This window comes from Schistocerca nitens, chromosome 2, assembly GCF_023898315.1.
Source record: "Schistocerca nitens isolate TAMUIC-IGC-003100 chromosome 2, iqSchNite1.1, whole genome shotgun sequence".
Taxonomy (NCBI): domain Eukaryota; kingdom Metazoa; phylum Arthropoda; class Insecta; order Orthoptera; family Acrididae; genus Schistocerca; species Schistocerca nitens.
The window spans coordinates 330,218,643-330,238,146 of record NC_064615.1 but is presented as its reverse complement, the minus strand read 5'-3'; the positions used below and the strand labels follow the sequence as shown (position 1 = coordinate 330,238,146).

Here is a 19,504-nt window from a genome sequence, read left to right as displayed (position 1 = left end):
TGCTCAGACTTTGAGAAAAACACGGCAATTTTAGTGTGATCAACGATCAGGACTGTCTTTATGGACTGTGAGAAAATTTTAGCTTTTGACCAACATTGTATCAATAAGTGTGTGCATTTGATTTCTTTGCTATTGTAATTGTGAAAAAAAATTTTAACAAATATGTATTGGCCAGTGCCCAACAAAATTTGTAAAATTTTTTGTGGGGAGCATGGGGGCTATGTAAGTAGGCTGTTTAGGTTTTTTTATTAGTAACGCCACCTCTGTATGAAAATCACTGGCTGTGCTGTGTGCAGTCTGTGGCTGCTTTGCATTGTTGTAATACTCGCCATTGTAGTGTTAGGCAGCTGGCTGTGAGCAGCGCGTAGCGTTGGGCAGTTGGAGGTGAGCCGCCAGCAGTGGTGGATGTGGGGAGAGAGATGGCGGAGTTTTGAAATTTGTCATGAACTGCTTTATATATGATGATATCAAGGTAAATACATTGTTTTTTCTCTATTAATATCTTTCATTTGCTAACTATCCCTATCAGTAGTTAGTGCCTTCCGTAGTTTGAATCTTTTATTTAGCTGGCAGTAGTGGCGCTCGCTGTATTGCAGTAGCTTGAGCAGCGAAGATTTTTGTGAGGTAAGTGATTTGTGAAAGGTATAGTTTAATGTTAGTCAGGGCCATTCTTTTGCATGTCCCACCCGGTCTCCATCTCTCCACCCTCCTTACCCTCTCCCAAGGTGGCTTCCCCCAGCTCCCCCTCCCTGATGATGTCCTCCTCCCCTCCATCTACCCCTCCTATCAACTTTGACCCTGCCCCACCCCCCACTTCCGGTGTCCTTTCCTTTGGGCACCCTCCCTCCCTTCTCTTCCCTTCCCTTCCCTTCTCTTTCCTTTTCCCACGCCCCCTCCCTCCACCCCTCTTCCCCCGGGTTTCCCCTCCCCCTTCCTCCCTCCCCCCTTTCTCCCCTGCCCGTGGCATCTCTGCTCTCCCCTCTCGCTCTCCCACTCCCCTTCCTCCTCCTCCTCTCTTGGCAGGTCCCCGGACTCGCACACGCATAGTGAACATTCGCGCGCCGGAGATCATCGACATCAGTATCTCGTGTGTGTGCTTCGTTTTGTGTTTCGTGCAGTTACGACTCCACTGTTCACATGTGCCATCGCCGTTCTCCGTGTTTTGTGCGCCGTGTCCACAAGTGTTAGTGTTTTTATCGTCCAACGTGAACGGCTTCATGTTTATTGTTTTTTTTTTGTATCTCCATTTTTTGCCCGCCGTTTTTTGTATTGTCTGTATCACCTCTATGTCATGTTATTGTTTCCACTTAAGGCTGAAGAGCAGCGTAATGTGCTGCTGCCAGCCCGCCTGTATAGGTGATTAAAATTACAATAAAGGAAAAAAAAAAAAAAACTCGCCAGTCAGTCAGTCTGGGTCAGTCTCTCGTCCCCAGCTTGCTAGTCTGTCTCTCGTCCGCATTTGTTAGGCAATTAGTGTCTGTCTGTCGTTCGGAGTGCTAGTATGTCTGTCGTTCGGATCAAAATGAGAGTCTTTCCACTCCACCAGTAAGAGAACTCAGCGAGTGGTCGGCCGGTCGGGGCTTAGTTCCTGCATCTGAGTCTGCGTGTTAGGCCGCCAGTCTGCTCGAGTTTGCTCAGGCAATGGTCATTGGCGGTTGGATCGATCGGTTGGCCGGTCGCGGTCTGAGACACAAGATGACTTGTCCGTCTTGAGCATCGGCGCATGTGAGGTCGCCACGTGAGTCCAGTGGGCCGCGGCGTATAGCGAGGGGTAGTGACTTCGCGGTCGACACGAGAGCAACAGGAGTCAACCCACGACATCAGTCTGCCGGTGCGAGCTGCGACGCCGTGAGACGGGAGATCGGCGCGCCTTCCTGCGTCCGTTGAAGCGGCTGGCAGCGGACGGTTCGGGAGAGCGATTTGGGGGTGCTGCGCCAGGTCTTCTAGAGAAATCGCAGTTTATTAGAAGTTAAGTAATTGGTGATATCTTGTTTGATTTACTCTTGTTAAATTCTACTTGTTTTCTTGGTGAGGTCACCAGCCGTTTTGCTTTGGGGTCGTCCCACCATTCTTCTCCGTTTGCTCACCCGCAGGAAGGTGGTTGTTTATAAATTAGGTGGTCCGTTTTTCCCTTGTGGAGTAGGGGCGGGTTAGAGCAACCTGCGGTTCGGGTTGTTCGGTAATCTCCCTATCAATCTACCGTACGTTAGTAGCTGCCTCTGTCATGTTTGTCGGATTTGGTGTGTTAACGAATTTATTGCTTGGAGTGTAACGGCCTAAAACCTGAAATATGTTTTAATCTTTGGAAACTTTGATATTATTGCCTATGATCTTGAGAGGCGGTATCTGTGTACTGTAGAGCATCTTAACTATTGTTTGGCCAACCTTGTAGAATTTTATAAAAGATTGCATTTCATGGGCTTTTATTTAAATGATCATTTTAGTATATGAAGTTGCCACCCTTTCACTGTAACACTTTTCTTAGAAATTAAAATCTGTTGCACCTTCGGTGGCAAGGTTAATATTTTAATTGTTAGTGTTTTGTATCATTTCCATCCCTCCTACGGGGGGGGGGGGGGGTTAGCATAGTTTGTGTACTTGTGTAACTTGTTAAAACTCTTAGTTTAAAGTTATCTGGTGTGTTGCAGATTTGCACCAGTGTAGTCTTTCAGAGGCTGTTGTGACCGGTCTTAACTATGGCCGCGTCAAAAGGGAGCGGCAAGGTTCTCTGCCCGAAAGCTCATACAGTCAAAACTTGTTTCTTTCTGCCTCTGAATAAATTGTAACTTTGATATTTAGAGGGTGCTTTCTGATTATAATTTTAAATCTGTTTCTTTTAAAAAATGTTTTAGGCACTATTAAAGTGAATAAAATTCCCATTTGTTAAAAGGCATTTGGTTATGATTTCATCAGTTACTCCCTGGCAACTACTTCCATGCTTACGTAGTGTGATTAAATGTGTTAATGTTCTTGATGAATCGCTAGTAAATAAAATAAATTCTTAAGAATATTCTTTGAAAATAAATCAGGGTTCATAACTGGTAGCAGAGCATGGTTAGCGTTCTTGCTACTACTCTTTGAGTAACTGATCAGTAATTGAGATCGCTTCTCAGTTTTGGTTATTGATAACTTGATACCAGTGTCTGAGTTTAATTTGTACAGCACTGAAGATGATCACTATGTGACCGAAATTCGATTCTGCTATCAATAAAACATCAGTATTACGGCCAACGCTGACCTTCCTTTTATTTTAACATATATGGTCGTAGTGCACACAGCACTCCATGGTGTCGCCAATCAAACAAGTAGAATTTAACAAGAGTAAATCAAACAAGATATCACCAATCACTTAACTTCTAATAAACTGCGATTTCTCTAGAAGACCTGGCGCAGTACCCCCAAATCGCTCTCCCGAACCGTCCGCTGCCAGCCGCTTCAACGGACGCAGGAAGGCGCGCCGATCTCCCGTCTCACGGCGTCGCAGCTCGCACCGGCCAGACTGATGTGGGTTGACTCCTGTTGCTCTCGTGTCGACCGTGAAGTCACTACCCCTCGCTATACGCCGCGGCCCACTGGACTCACGTGGCGACCTCACATGCGCCGACGCTCAAGACGGACAAGTCATCTTGTGTCTCAGTGCGCGACCGGCCAACCGATCGATCCAACCGCCAATGACCATTGCCTGAGCAAACTCGAGCAGACTGGCGGCCTAACACGCAGACTCAGATGCAGGAACTAAGCCCCGACCGGGTGACCAACCGAGCGAGGTGGCGCAGTGGTTAGCACACTGGACTCGCATTCGGAAGGACGACGGTTCAATCCCGCGTCCGGCCATCCTGATTTAGGTTTTCCGTGATTTCCCTAAATCTTTTCAGGCAAATGGCGGGCTGGTTCCTTTGAGAAGGGCACGGCCGACTTCCTCCCTAATCCGATGAGACCGATGACCTCGCAGTTTGGTCTCCTCCCCCAACACAACCGGGCGACCACTCGCTGAGTTCTCTTGCTGGTGGAGTGGAAAGACTCTCATTTTGCCAGCTTTAAAGGTTGATCCGACCGACAGACATACTAGCACCCCGAACGACAGACAGACACTAACTGCCTAACAAATGCGGACGAGAGACAGACTAGCAAACTGGGGACGAGAGACTGACCCCTGGCCGGAGTGGCCGAGCAGTTCTAGGCGCTACAGTCTGGAACTGCGCGACCGGTACGTCGCAGGTTCGAATCCTGCCTCGGGCATGGATGTGTGTGATGTCCTTAGGTTAGTTAGATTTAAGTAGTTCTAAGTTCTAGGCGACTGATGACCACAGCAGGTAAGTCCCATAGTGCTCAGAGCCATTTTGAACCAGACTGACCGACTGGCGAGCTCATAGCGCCCCTTAAATGCATGTGAACAGCCAACCTTTCCCCTTTCCCACCAGAGGGAGACACCAAAGCTGCGATTGCCACCGCGGCGCCACCGCCAGAAACGGAGGGCGACTGCTTCACATCACGCGCTGCGGCGCGTTCTTCAAAACAGCAATTTTTACCACGCCTCACTCAATTTGTACGTAAACGTGAAGTGTGTGGAGTTAGTACACTAAACATTGAACTGCAGCTCCAGCTTTCCTTAGCATAAGTCCAAAACTTTGCACATATGTCGACTGAAGCTTTTGCTAGCTTCTCATTGCAGCTGAGGAGGGAATTTAAAAGCAGAACCCTAATTACCGGTGACCAATATAAGCTGAAGGGGGGCTACACGCTGGCTACAGGACAGATTTACGTTAGCGATTGCTTCGCGTTTCTGCAGCTAGATAGATAGCACTTAGGAAACTTAGTGGATTTATTTGTTCCAATTCACTCATTTCGCGTCTGATGCAAGCATCCAATGAACTTATTGTCTTTCTCAGGTTCCCAGTAGGATCTTTGAGTGCTTCGTCAAATTTCTATCGACCATATATCTTTTCCTTTGGCATTTGTGCTCGAAGAGTTGGAGACCAGTAAGCCCATGCAACATTATGTCTACTACTGGACCACCAAAACAACCATGTTCGACAATGTTCCCGGGTGCATTACGTGTTTCTACCTCTCGCCATATGAAGGTACGTCCACCATTGTCGATCATGATCGTTTTGGTAGTCCATGTGTTATGGTGTGGGGAGGCATAATGTTGCATGGGCGTACTGCCCTCCAAATCTTTGAACGCGGCACAGTCGCCGCCAACGTTATAGTGGCACTGTACTCCTTTCCCATGTGCGTCTTTCCAGGGTTCCATTCGTCCCTGACTGCATTTTTAGGATTCCGTACCTCAATCGATAAATACTGATAAATACTTCGTCGTCCGTCTGTCTGTCTGTCAGACTGTTAAAAACCTTTTTCCTCAAGAGCCGGTCGAGGTATCAAGTTTTATATCACTAAGGTCTACGGTCCTTTGGCGCTGTAGAATATTGAAGCTTCTAAGCCAACGCAGTCAAAAAGAACGGCCATTTAGGTCACATATCTTAATGCTCACAATTGTAATACTCGGTTGAGGTATCAAGCTGTATTAGTAAGGTCTACGGTCCATTGGCGCTGTAAAATATTGAAGCTTCTATGCCAACGCAGTCAAAAGCCACCGCCATTTAGTTCACATATTTTAATATTCACAAACACACTCATCAAAACCTATAGAGTACTTCTAGTTGACCTATAATCACGAAATTCGGCAAGAAGCAAGGTTTCATAGTAGAACTAAAGGAAAAAAATCCGAAAATGGTCAATCTAAAATTATATCATACGAAAAAAATTTTTTTCGTCATTTGTTATCCGACTGCCTGTCTGTTCGAGCGTCTGGTAAGACCCCTTTTTCTCGGGACCGGATGGACGTATCATGTTGAAATTTTTATCACATCTAGGAACTATGTTCTCTTGGCGGTATATAAATGTAAACTTCTACGTCAATGCAATCAAAAGATACAGCCACTTATCTCACACGTTTTTATCATCGCAAACACACACATCAAAACTCAAAGGGTACTTCTCGTTGGCCTAGAATCATGAATTTTGGCAAGAAGCTATGTTTCACAGCAAAAGTAAAGGGAAAAAAATCCAAAAAGATTTTGTAATCATATCAAACGAAAATTTTTTTGTTATTCTAAGTCTTGTTCCCCGGTGCGATATCCTAGAAAATTTCGGAAATTTGTGGTAAGGTCTTATGGGACCAAACTGCTAGGGTCATCGGTCCCTAAGCTTGCACACTATTTAATCTAACTTAAGCTAACTTACGCTATGGACAAAACAAACACCCATGCCCGACGGCGGACTCGAACTTCCAACGGGGGGAGCCGCACGAACCGTGACAAGGCGCCGTGGACTGTGCGGCTACCCCGCGCGTCTCGATATCCTGAAAATATAGATATCGATGATAGGCAAAAATCGTCGAGATTCTTGATTAGCAGGATGGATGAAGTATCTACACAGCGTGAACATTAATAATGCCACATGGTCGGATACATGACTGTAAGTGGAGAAAAAAAGGTCCTCTGAACATGCGTCCGAAATGGACAGATCGTCCTGGAACACAGCACAGAGCTGCATTGCATCGTTACAACAGATGTCCAAGATGGCCTCCATAGGATGTAGGTGATAGCGATAGTACACGTAATAGTACTTTGGTTTAAAGCATGTTGGCGGGTCACTTGCCTAGAGCTTGTACTAGGGTTCGTCTCAATATCCTGTAGAACCCGATCGTCCATATCTGGTGTACGCACAGTCCACAGACTCCCTGCACGTTCGTCTGTCTGAAAGGACCCATGTTGACACAAGCGCCCAAAAAGAGCTTGAAATGTCGTGTGATGTTGTTGGTGTCCGTGAGGGTACTTGTTTTGGGTATAGCCGTGCTGCCTCTCGACCGTTTCTCTCTGCTTGACCATACACAAACACCGTCTCAGCTTGTTCCCAACGTGAAAAGTGGACCATTCTGCTGTTTACAACAGGCTGCATCAAACACAAGTCCTGGAAGACACAAGAAACACATGGCTCGTGATCAGAGGATCTTTCATTCGTCAGCGCCATCTACTGTGGCGACGATGCATTTCCAGACACATGTTCGTAGGACCTTTCTTCCTCCATTTCCAGTCAAGAACCCGTCCCTGCAGTTTGTCGGTTTTATTAATATTCACCGTGCATACATAATTTGGTTTGTACAGAATCCTCGGTGCGCGAGTCCCACTCGCAGTTATCCGGATTCTTATGGTTGGGAATGTGCGTCCGCTTCGAACAGCACAGGTGGAGTAACTCTTGGATCGAGAGGATATTCGGCGAATGGACTGGCCTGTCCATTCCCCCACCTAAATCCAATTGAGAACGTGTGGAATATGTTGGGCAGATGTATTGCAGCACTTCCACATGCTCCAACGACCAACCGCGCAGGACGAGGAATGGAACGCCCTATCACTAGAACTTCTTATCAACCTTGTGTTCAGCAAGGGAGCACTGCTACCCGTGGTGTTCACACATCCTATTAAGAACGATTTCCCGCCTTTCTTAATGCCCGGGGGAACACCATAAATCGCAGTTAGTTCAGTGTAATTATTATCGTTGAATAAAAGTGTCATTTCTGTTCGTCTCATTGCGTATTTCTTTTACTTACCTTATGTACTATACCGAAGCAGTTCTTTCTACGTATATTTGAAATTTCGTCGGGTTTAGTTGGGGGCGACACATCATTCGAAAGTTACTTTCGCCCTCAAGTTTTGCACACCAGTGTGCAGATTTAGGCTCGTTAGCAATACGACGTCACACCCCAAAAAATGGTTCAAATGGCTCTGAGCACTAAGGGACTTAACTGCTGAGGTCATCAATCCCCTAGAACTTAGAACTACTTAAACCTAACTAACCTAAGGATATCACACACATCCATGCCCGAGGCAGGATTCGAACCTGCGACCGTAGCGGTCGCGCGGTTCCAGACTGTAGCGCCTAGAACCGCCCGGCCACTCTCGCCGGCGTCACACTCCATTCTCCCTCCTTGTGGTCAGTATCTTGAGCTGCGGAAGGTCCCATATTGAGTTCAATATGTGGGAATTACATGAATGCCACTAGTCCATCCTTGATCAGGCGGCCTTGAGCTGCCAACACAGTCTGGTGCACAACTATTGCAGTATCCCAGTTTCGAAGCAACAATAATTTCGACTCGAGTATGCCGATAAGGAGGTGAATGCCCCATGTTGCAGCCATAAAACCCACAAGTTGGCGAGTCCAGCGTCTTCTGTTATCTTTATCACTTACTGCTGTATAGGTTTACGGTTATTTGGGCCATTCTTTCAGATTACTGCACTTTCTAAAAACTTAAAGGTATTTAATAATGTCAACGTTGCTGCTGTTTAGAAACAAATGAAGTAGGCTGGCAGAGAGCCTGTTGCTGCGGTGGCCACAGTACTTACCTCCCGAGATGATGTGTCGGCATTTCGCGGTTGTGGGTGTGCGTGCTCGAAAGCGCTGCGGAAGCGGTTCATCACAGGCGACCTGTACCAGAACAGAAAAAATTTTGCCTCTTAGTCACTAGTTTTGAGTGCACGTGACAGCAAAAAAATCAAAAGACAACTACGTTTTTCCCCCAAAAGAGAAGTCCACACACAACGATCTGCCTATGCACTCGCATCTGCGCACATAGATCGTATTGTGTGGACAGGAGATATGAGCAGATATGAGATTGCGCAAACCCGGCAGTTCAAGGTTTGAGCAAAACTGCTCAAATCTGTGGGTGCAAATCATGTCTGTGGCAGACAAAGCATGGTGTGTGGACACGAGGTCGCCAGAAAGCTGGCGTCTGAAATGTGTCTGAGTCAGCTGTTTGTTCACTATAATGTTTCTCTTAGTGTACTCCTTAAATTATAAAATCTTTCATACCAGTCAGTGCTTGTGGGAGTTCATTACTGAATTTATTGATACATATAGGAGTCACACTTGCTCGTCGAAACTTGAGACCAATGATTACAATAACAGAGATAAGAAGGCAGATGCTTATAGTTCTCTAATGGGAAAAACAGGAGCAGTTCAACGTACAGCAAACAGGGAAACTATAATTCTGAAGAAAAATTCAGGGTACGTAAATTTCGTGTACTTGACTATTTGAACATTCTAGTTATGTTAGACGGTTCATGTTGTGTCGATTCCCTAAGGTCTCGACACAATGAGTGGCTAGGTGCACGCGAAACTAACGCAGACGGGCGTAAATTCTGAAACAGGAGACTGGATGAAAACTATAAAGAAAAGAAGAGAGATTTTAATATACTTAACTTTAATGTAGTCTTGTTCTTGTTGAAATACATCTCTTGCATAGTAGTAAGCAATTAGCAATGATACACATGGCGCCTTGCTAGGTAGTAGCGATGGACTAGCTGAAGGCTATTTAATCTGTCTCTCGGCAAATGAGAGGAATACTTGGTAGGTCTAGTCGCAAGCTATGTCGTCCGTACAACTGGGGCGAGGTCAAGTCCGTGTCTTCTGACCTGCCATGTGGTGGCGCTAGGTTTGCGAATACACAGTGGCGACACGCGGGTCCGACATGTACTACAGGACCGCGGCCGATTTAAGTTACCACCTAGCAAGTGTGGTGTCTAGCGGTGACACCACAGTTCATTAATCTGTTCTTCTGGTTCCTAGGTCTGCCATTATGAATGGGGTCCCCGTTATTGGTAAAACAAGGTTTACAACTTTGTAAGGTATTTAATACCTTCAGTCCTTCATCTGCATTCAATTTGCACATGTAGGTCCGTCAGCTTAATTAACTTCTCTCTTCCCGATTCTTAGTCATATAGGTTTTTCCTTCTTGGGGTGGGGTGGGGGTTATCTTTGTAGTAATGGGGCTGGTTAATGGGTTACGTTTCTCAGACAGACGCTCCACTGATGCTATGTTTTATGCTTCTTGTATTACATTATAATCATATTTATTACAGTAACTGAGGTTATTTTTGCCATATTGCCTCATCTCCTGCACTATTCGCTCCAATTCTCTGCCGATTGATATTTATTGATTACTTTCCCTCTTCATGGGGTTGGATTCTGTGACTAACAACCGTTGTGGGCGTCTCCATCTACTAATCTATGTGACACTAATCTAAGTATTTTTATTTAGGTGTACTTTATTGGCTGTTATAATTAATTTTTTAAGTACATAGATTATAAGGACGCTTTCCTCTCAGTGTAGAACCACCTGAAGATGCTTCTTTCACGCAATGAAACCGGTCCTGAATTAATCATCAGTTAACAGCTGTTCGCGGTTTTATTCAAGTTCAATTTACCATGAATTTCAACGGCTGTAGCTGCCCATATTATGAAGTATGTAAAAAAAGTAGTTGCAGGCTTAAACCAAAATTATTAGTTCTGCCTCTTTGTACTTAGAAAGCTGTCATTTTGACCTGAATAAGGAAACGCTAGCGTACTTTCTCTCAATATTGTACTGCGACATAGTCTTTTTTGGTAGTGTACTTTAAGCTGAAAAGGAATATCTTGCAGCAATGTCTTCGGGGATGTAGGGATTCTCATACGTGTCTGGTAATACATTTACTTCCTAATAGAATATGTGATTCACAACAAGAGTGAATTCAAGGTAAACTGTACAGTTCTCTACCATATTACTGAAAGAAAAACTTTTCACGTACAAGGTGATCAGAGACAGTCCGAAAAACTTGTAAGAGTGTAGCAGGTCAGGTTGTGCTGAGGAATAATTGTTAAGAAAAAAATTCGATACGTTGAGCCGTTTCCAAGTTAATTAGCATTGAAGTTAGCCAACAAGGCCGTTGGGCACGCAAATTCAAGCTCCCATCTGAGGCGGTGTCGCCAAAGGTGTGCTTCGTTCGGTTTACTAAAACCGAACAACAGAGCGGTACAAAAATGGGACATGGAACGGTATCGAGGATCGAACTCTAGCGAAAGGCTGATCAGTCTCGTGCGCTATCATCTACGCTATGAGAACAACTGACATTACTTAAGGCTGGCAGGTCACTTGAACCTGCGCACACAACGGGCCAGATTGGCTGCCTTCAATGCTAATTAACACGGAAAAGGCACAAATTATATAATTTTTTTTCTTAACAATTATTCCTCAGCACAACCTAACCTGCGACAGTCTAACAAGGGTTTCGGACTGTTTCTGAAAACACTGTAGACATCAATCCATGTCTAGAGTTCAGAATGGAGTATTATATTCTGGTGCCAAAGTTTGTAATAGGTCGCTAGCGGACGTCTCACAGGGAACCGAAAATTCAAAAATTTTCAGAAATAAAGTAAAAGATATCTCAGTGGCCAATTCTATAATTTATTAGAATACGTGGAATTCAAAACACGCCAAAAAATATAAGAATACTATCTGCAATTGTTACTTTGATTTTTCAGAAAATCTACATTTTATTTTAGTGCCCAAATTAATTTCTTGAAACAGACATCCTTTTTGTAGTAGGTAGTAGATATTTTGTAATTTTCTGCCTCCTATTTAATTTAGTTTTGATAGTATAGTCACAAACTAAGCAGTTATTTAACAATTTGTTGTGTTTTCTTTGTGATTCTTCTCGCTACAAATATTTTTTGGTTGTGCAATTATTGGCCGACGGTTTTAGACAGACTCTGCCCATAATAACTAATGCACACCGGCAGTTAAAGTAAATGCATGTTTAAAGAAGTCAACCTTATGGCAGCATGTTAAAAAATTTAGTTTAACAACAAATATGTGCATACAACTTCACAGAGACAGAGAATCAAAACAATATGCGGATGGTCTTCTCAAAATCGGTGAAGATGGTATTGATAGGGATGTTAACTGCATGATTATATTATGTATACATCGACGTGATTAGTCTGCAATTTACCATTAAGTGCCTGGCAGAGGGTTCATGGAATGACCTTCAAGCTCTTTCTCTACCGTTCCACTCTCGAATAGCGAGAGGAAAAAACGAACACTTTTAATCTTTCCATGCGAGCTCTGATTTCCCATACTTTTTATGATGATCATTCCTTGCTATGTAGGTGACCGCAAACAAAATATCTTCGCACTCTGAGCAGAAAATTGGTGATTGAAATTTCACGAGAAGATCCTGCCGCAACGAAAAACACCTTTGTTTTACTGATTGCTACCCCAACTCGCGTATCACATCCGTGGCACTCTCTCCCCTATTTCCTCATAGTACCAAACGAACTACCCTTCCTTGAACTTTTTCGACGTCCTACGTCAATCCTGTCTGATGCGGATTCCATACTGTACAGCAATACTCCAGAATAGGGCGGACAAGCGTGGGGTAAGCAGTCTCTTTAGTAGACCAGACGCACTTTCTTTCCGCCAATAAATCGCAAAAATGGTTCAAATGGCTCTACGCACTGTGGAACTTAACAGATAAGGTCATCAGTCCCCTAGACTTAGAACTACTTAAACCTAACTAACCTAAGGACATCACACACAGCCATGACCGAGGCAGCATGCGAACCTGCGACCGTCGCAGCCGCGTAGTTCCGAACTGAAGCGCCTAGAACCGCGCGGCCACCGCGGCCGGCAATAAATCGCAATCTTCGGTTTGTTTTACTCGCAACATTATCTATCTGATCGTTCCAGTTTAAGTTATTCGTAATTGTAATCCTTAAGCATTTAGTTGAATTTACAGCTTTTAGATTTGTGTGATTTATCGTGTAACCGAAACTTAGCCGATTCCTTACTCATATGGATGACTTCACACTTTTCACTATTTAGAGTCAACTGCCACTTTTCACACCATACAGATATTTTTTCTAAATCATTTTGATATTGTTTTTGATGACTGACGACTTTACAAGGCGGAAAAAGACGGCATCATCTGCAGACAACCTAAGAGGGCTGATCAGATTGTCTCCTAATCATTTATGTACATCAAGAATAGCAGAGGGACTGTAACACTTCCTTGGAGAACGCCGCATATCACTTCTGGTTTACTCCATGATTTACCGTCGATTACTACGTACTGTGACCTCTCTGACAGGAAATCACGAGGCCAGTCGCACAACTGAGACGCATGCAATTTGATTAGAAGTCGGTTGTGAGGAACGATGTTAGAACACTTCTGGAAAACTAAAAATATGGAATCCGTCTAACATCCCCTAAAGATAGCACTCATAACGTCGTGAGAGTAATGAATTACTTGTGTTTCACAAGAACGGTACTTTTACAATCCGTGTTGGCTGTTTGTCAGTAAACCGTTTTCTTCGGTGTAACTCATAATGTTCGAACACAGTATACGTTCCAAAATCCTACTACAAATCGACTTTAGATACCTGCGTCTGTAATCCAGCGGATTACTCCTGTTTCCTTTCTAAGGGTATTGGTATGACTTGTGGAACTTTCCGTCTTCGGGTACGGATCTTTTTACAGCGAGCGGTTGTATTGATTGCTAAGTATGGAGCTATTGTGTCAGCAGCCTCTGAAAAGAACCTGACTGCTATGCAATCTTGACCGGAGGTCTTGGCATTATTAAGTGATTTTAAGATGCTTCGATACAGCGAAGCAGCTTAAGCCACTGAGTAATGGCACGAGTTACGTGAATTCGCTAACATTGTTCACATTAAAAAAGAATTGGTGAGATAAGTTTTTCCTGAACTGCAAGTGAATATGGGAAATAAAGAATAGTTGTGCGGAAGTGCGATTCTGGCGCCGACTAATGAACTTGTAGGACAGATAAATGAAAAAAATTATGTGACAAGTAGAAGGAGATATAGTGTTGATAATATTAAGGACACTGTATAAGTCACCTCATATAATGATTTTCAAACTCAAAGGAAAATCATCAAAAAGAAAAACAATCATCAAAAAGAAACGACTGCATACAAGAAAAACAAGGAAACAGTCTCCCACACAAAGAATTTGGTCTATATGTCTATTAAATGGACATACCAACCAAGCATAGCATGAGTAATGTCATTAAGGAGCTGATAAAGATGATAAATAATTCAGCATACAAGCGAAATGATTTCTTTTAGTTAGACTGTTTCCAAACTTCATGCAAATTTGATGTTATTATTGCTGCAAATCTGCCCGCAGGTGGGCAAGAGTCAACGATTGAGAGTAGCGGGCGCCTCCCATTAGTATTTAAAAAATGTTCTGTTTCATTCAGGAACTGATTATTCAATGCGCTAAATTGTTCACGTTGAATACATTCGTCCGGCAGCTGAGCCCAGTACTGGTGAAAGATATCTTTGTGTAGAGTGAGATGATCTTGTACTTCATTGGTGTAAAGCAGAGCATAAGTGTCAAGCGTGTCGTTCTCAATAGTTCAGCATTGTCAGAGTTCCATATGGGTAGATACGAAGCTTTTACATCCACCTGAAGATGGGTCAGGGATTTTCTCTGCCTCGTGATGACTGGGTGTTGTGTGATGTCCTTAGGTTAGTTAGGTTTAAGTAGTTCTAAGTTCTAGGGGACTAATGACCATAGATGTTAAGTCCCATAGTGCTCAGAGCCATTTGAACCACCTGAAGATACACCACGCCACACATATAGACATTACCTCGTCCGAAAGCATACCTTTCACGGCGTTCGATCGATGTTTACAAGACCACTTCTTGCCGAATCAAGCATGGACGCGGTTATTTCCAGGCTAAAATTATACCTCAAAAGTGACACAGGAATACAGGTCTGTAGTCCAACAAGGCGCGCAGGAAAAGTTTGGAATGTAGGAGAAACATAAGAGCGGAATATAAGGTGTGAATGCGAGTCGTGAGATCCGTTTCGACGTTTCAGTCGGCAGAGAAGATATCGTTGAAACCCACATCATGGATTAGTGTAAGGATTACTCTGCGTATACCTTAACGCCTTTTCTAGATTAGATGATAACTTGCATGTGGAAAGAAATACCAAACCAAATAAGGCCCTCTTTGAAAATCATTGCGTACAGAAAATTGAAATTAGTGTTCAAAGTAAATACCATAGAGATGTCAGTCGCAAGCATGGTAAGTAATATGGGTGGTCTTGCACATTTATGAACAGCTGGCAAATAGCTAACTGTACCTCAAAAATATGGGAATCTTGAATACTGCTCCGAAACCGCATAAGAAAAGATTTTAGAACGCTAAGGCAAAAAAAAAATTCTAATATCTGACATTATCCCCAGGATCTATTACACCACTGATAAACATTTTATATAGGTATATCAGGCAATTTAACAAGGGTTCACCGATTAACGATAGACGTAATGAGGCAGGTCACAGAAAGCGAAATTTACAATATTTTGACTGCAAACGCTGGAAGTAACTACACCGAAAAGAAATATCAAAGACTCAAGTAGAACACGATCTAGAGAAACTTTAAAAATGTTATTCCAGCTTCTTCTGTTAAATCTTAATGGTATGTCACGGTCACCGAGAAATTACCGACAAATGAAAAATTGTCCGAGATCCATCAGAACAAGACCTGTCCATGCTTCTGTCACGGCACTGTAATCCACAGATTTACACACTGAAGCACAAACGACATCTGAACATCTCTTCGCCGACAATTAACAATGATTAATAGAATGATATCAAACAATATAGAGGTAGCATTATTAGTAAGACTCCAAAAATGAAAAAAGTAAAGCTGTCCTCAACTCGAAGGTTAGTGTGAGAGCTATAGTGCTTCACTTAGCGTCGTCCATTTCGAGTTATTTCCCTCCTCCCCCCCCCCCCCCCCCCCCCGGCTTCCTTCGACCTGTGAACTGACGTAACCAGCCAGTTACAGGCAAATCTACATTTAAACGTGCACTTCGAGTATAGATACTTCAGCGAACAGCGTCACACATGATGTACAATCGAAAGGAAAAGTACTATGACTGTTTATCATATACTGAATACAATCACGGAAAATCCTAAGAGATACAGAATACAAGGGAAAATGTTAAACATAAAGACTAAAAAAATGTGATAGCACCGAAAGTGATTGGAACTTTTACTTTTTAAAACGTATGAGGAGTGCTCATACAATGAGAGACCTCATTATAATACTGTCGCAGGACTTCCAGTACATTAAGCAAGCAGTAACCGAAATTTTAAAAAAAGAGGTGGAATTAATGACGTACAGGTTGGAGAAACACAAATTTGATGTTTTGTGCTGATGTTCTAATTCCGCCAGTGACACCAAAGGCCAAAGGATTTAGAAAAGGAGTTGCATGACATGAATAGTGCTTTGAAAGAAGGATGTAAGATGAACAGCAACTAAAGCACAACAATGATAATTGAATGTAGTCGAGTTAAATCAAGCGATGCTGAAGGAATCAGATTAGGAAATCAGACACTAAGAGTAGTACATTAGTACTGCTACTTGGGCAGTAAAATAAAAATTTAATTTTATTCATTTTCTGCAGCTGTGAACGTGAGCGTATTCAACAAACAGGACGTTTGAATAAAAACGCCTCCAGCGACAATTTTTTCGTGTTTTACTAAAATATACAGTGCGTTTCGGAATCTGTGGGTCGACCTTCACTTGCAAACGTCTAATACATGATTTACATTTTCTCTTGAGTGAGACAAAATGCATTGTCCCGTTTTGAAAAAGTTAGATGTTAGGTTTTTTATTTCGTAAACAGAGTGCTGAAATATGTGAGAAACAGTGGGAAAAAACAACAGAGAAAAACTTACCGAACGAACGAGGAAGAACATTTTTAACACTTTGAGGTCAGCAAGGCGTTGGTTTATTCAACATACAATGAATGAATCAAAGCATGCTGGCCCCAGTACGCAGATGCTCCCTTGTGGTGGTCAGATGCGATTGATCGGAATCTTAACGACTAGTCCTATGCCTGAAATCGCGATACGTTGATTTCTTCACAGTATAATGAATAAACGAACGTATGCCGACCACAAAAGGTCAAAAACGTTCTTCTTTGTTTGTTCGATAAGTCTTTCACGCTTTTCCCGCTGTTTCTCATATACTTCCGCACTCGATTCGCGAAATACCATACCTAAAATCTAGTTCTCTCATAACAGCAAAATACATTTCACCTCACACAAGAGCAAATGTAAATCACATATAAATGATTTGTACCGAAGATGGATCCACAGGTTCCGCAAAGCACCGTGCAGTTTAATAAAACACGAAGAAATTGTGATTGGAGTCGTTTTTATTCAAACTTCTTGTGTAGTAAAATAACAGATTATCGCCGAAGCGGAGAGGATGTAAAATGTAGACTGGCAATGTTAAGAACAGCGTTTCTGAGAAAGTGGAATTTGTTAACATCGAATATAAATCTATGTGTTATTAAGTCTTTTCTGAAGGTATTTCATCAAATTGTAACATTGTGTGGAAGTGAATCGTGGACGATAAGCAGTTCAGACAATGGGTAAAAAGGAGCTTTTGAAATGTGGTGCTATAGAAAAATGGTTCTGAGCACTATGGGACTTAACGTCTGAGGTCATGAGTCCCCTAGGACTTAGAACTATTTAAACCTAACTAACCTATCACACTCATCCATGCCCGAGGTAGGATTCGAACCTGCGACCGTACTGGTCACGCGGTTCCAGACTGCAGCGCCTAGAACAGCTCGGCCACTCCGGCCGGCGGTGCTGTAGAAGGATGCAGAAGATTACATAGGTAGATCGAATAACAGAGGAGGAGGTACTGAATCAAACTGGAGAAGAACGAAATGTATGGCACAAATTGATTAAAACAAGGGATCGGTTGACAACAATTGCTGAGGCATCAAGAACTTGTCAATTTGGTAATGGAAGGAAGTGTGTGTTTGTGTGTGTGTGGGAGGGGGGGGGGGAGGGGAGGGGGGGAAGGCGGTGTAAAAAGTGTGGAGGGAGGTTAAGGCTTAAATACGGTAAGCAAATTGAAATGTACGTAGGTTGCAGTAGTTATGCAGAGATGAAGGCCGCGCGGGGTAGCCGTGCGGTCAGGGACGCCTCCACACGGTTCGCGCGCCCCCCCCCCCCCCCACCTCTCTCTCCCGTCGGAGGTTCAGGTCCTCCTTTGGGCATGGGTGTGTAAGCGTAAGTTAGTAAGTTAGTTAGAATATTTAGTGCGTAAGCCTAGGGACCAATACCTCAGCAGTTTGGTCCCATAGAACTTACCACAAATTTCCATTTTTTTATTTATTTATTTATTTTTGTTTTTCAGAGATGAAGAGACTTCCTCAGGATAGAGTAATGTGGAGAGCAGCATCAAATCTTGTCTTCGATCCGACGACCACAACGACAACAAATACTTTCCGCTGGTTTTTGTTATTTGTCGGAAGAGGCGTGAAGCCTTGCATCACTCTTGGCCTTCGTGGAGTCTTCCTTTGTCCGGACTGCCCGCAGCGCCCGTCCCGAGCGGCCTTCCTGCAGGAGAGCTGTAAACAGCGACTTCCGGGAAGACCAGGGAGCCGCGGCAGTTCCGGCGCCGTCCCACTGCCCACCATAAACGTGAAGGCCCCGACGGCCGCGCCGACACGCCACGCAGCCCCGCCTTTGATGACCAGGCCGACAAGCGCGCCCGTGAACTCTTCAGGGCGCGCACTCGAGCTGCCATACCAACACCCTCTGCCTGTTTACAGCCTGGTCCTACTACGCATGTCTGACACGTGCACGTTTTAAATCTGACTTTTGCTATAACACGTGTGAGTACGCATTTTTCCTCCTAAGTAATTTAATTTCAGTGGAATACCCGGGAGTAGACAACAACCATTAGAGCTACTGATAGCCTTGGGAGAGCCAGCCCTCACAAAACTCTACCATCTGGTGAACAAGATGTATAAGACGGGCGAAATACCCTCAGACTTCAAGGAGAATATAATAATTCCAATCCCAAAGACAGCAGGTGTTGACAGATCTGAAAATTAACGAACTATCAGTTTAATAAGTCACGACTGAAAAATACTAACACGAATTCTTTACAGACGAATGGAAAAACTGGTAGAATCCGACCGCGGAGAATATCAGTTTCGATTCCGTAGAAATATTGGAACTCGTGAGGCAATACTGATGCTACGACTTATCTTAGACAAAGGAAAGGTAAACCTACGTTCCTAGCATTCGTAGACTTAGAGAAAGCTTTTGACAATGTTGACTGTAATACTCTCTTTCAAACTCTGAAGGTGGCAGGGGTCAAATATAGGGAGCGAAAGGCTATTTACAACTTCTACAGAAACTAGACGGCAGCTATAAGAGTCGAGGGCCTTGAAAGAGAAGCAGTGGTTGGGAAGGGAGTGAGACAGGGTTGTAGCCTATCCCTGATTTTATTCAGTCTGCATATTGAGCAAGCAGTGAAGGAAACAAAAGAAAAATTCGGAGTAGGTATTAAAATCCACGGAGAAGAAATAAAAACTTTGAGGTTCGCCGATGGCATTGTAATTCTGTCAGAGAGAGCACAGGACTTGGAAGAGCAGTTGAACGGAATGAATAGTGTCTTGAAAGGAGGATATAAGATGAACATCAACAAAAGAAAAACGAGGATAATGGAATGTAGTTGAATTAAGTCGGGTGATGCTGAGGAAATTAGATTAGGAAATGAGACACTTAAAGTGGTAAAGGAGTTTTGCTATTTGGGGAGCAGAATAACTCATGATGGTCGAAG

The 19,504-nt window shown here is 43.5% G+C and overlaps 1 protein-coding gene across 1 annotated transcript in view; it reads right to left on the bottom strand.

The window, feature by feature from the left end:
- LOC126235012 (protein Wnt-8b-like) overlaps window positions 1-18,460 on the bottom strand; it is a 92,241-nt gene extending 73,781 nt beyond the window's left edge. Inside the window, exon 1 of the mRNA XM_049943747.1 lies at window positions 18,207-18,460. Coding sequence (XP_049799704.1) covers window positions 18,207-18,460 — 254 coding nt within the window. The remainder of the gene's footprint in view (window positions 1-18,206) is intronic.
- Window positions 18,461-19,504: the final 1,044 nt, after the last annotated feature.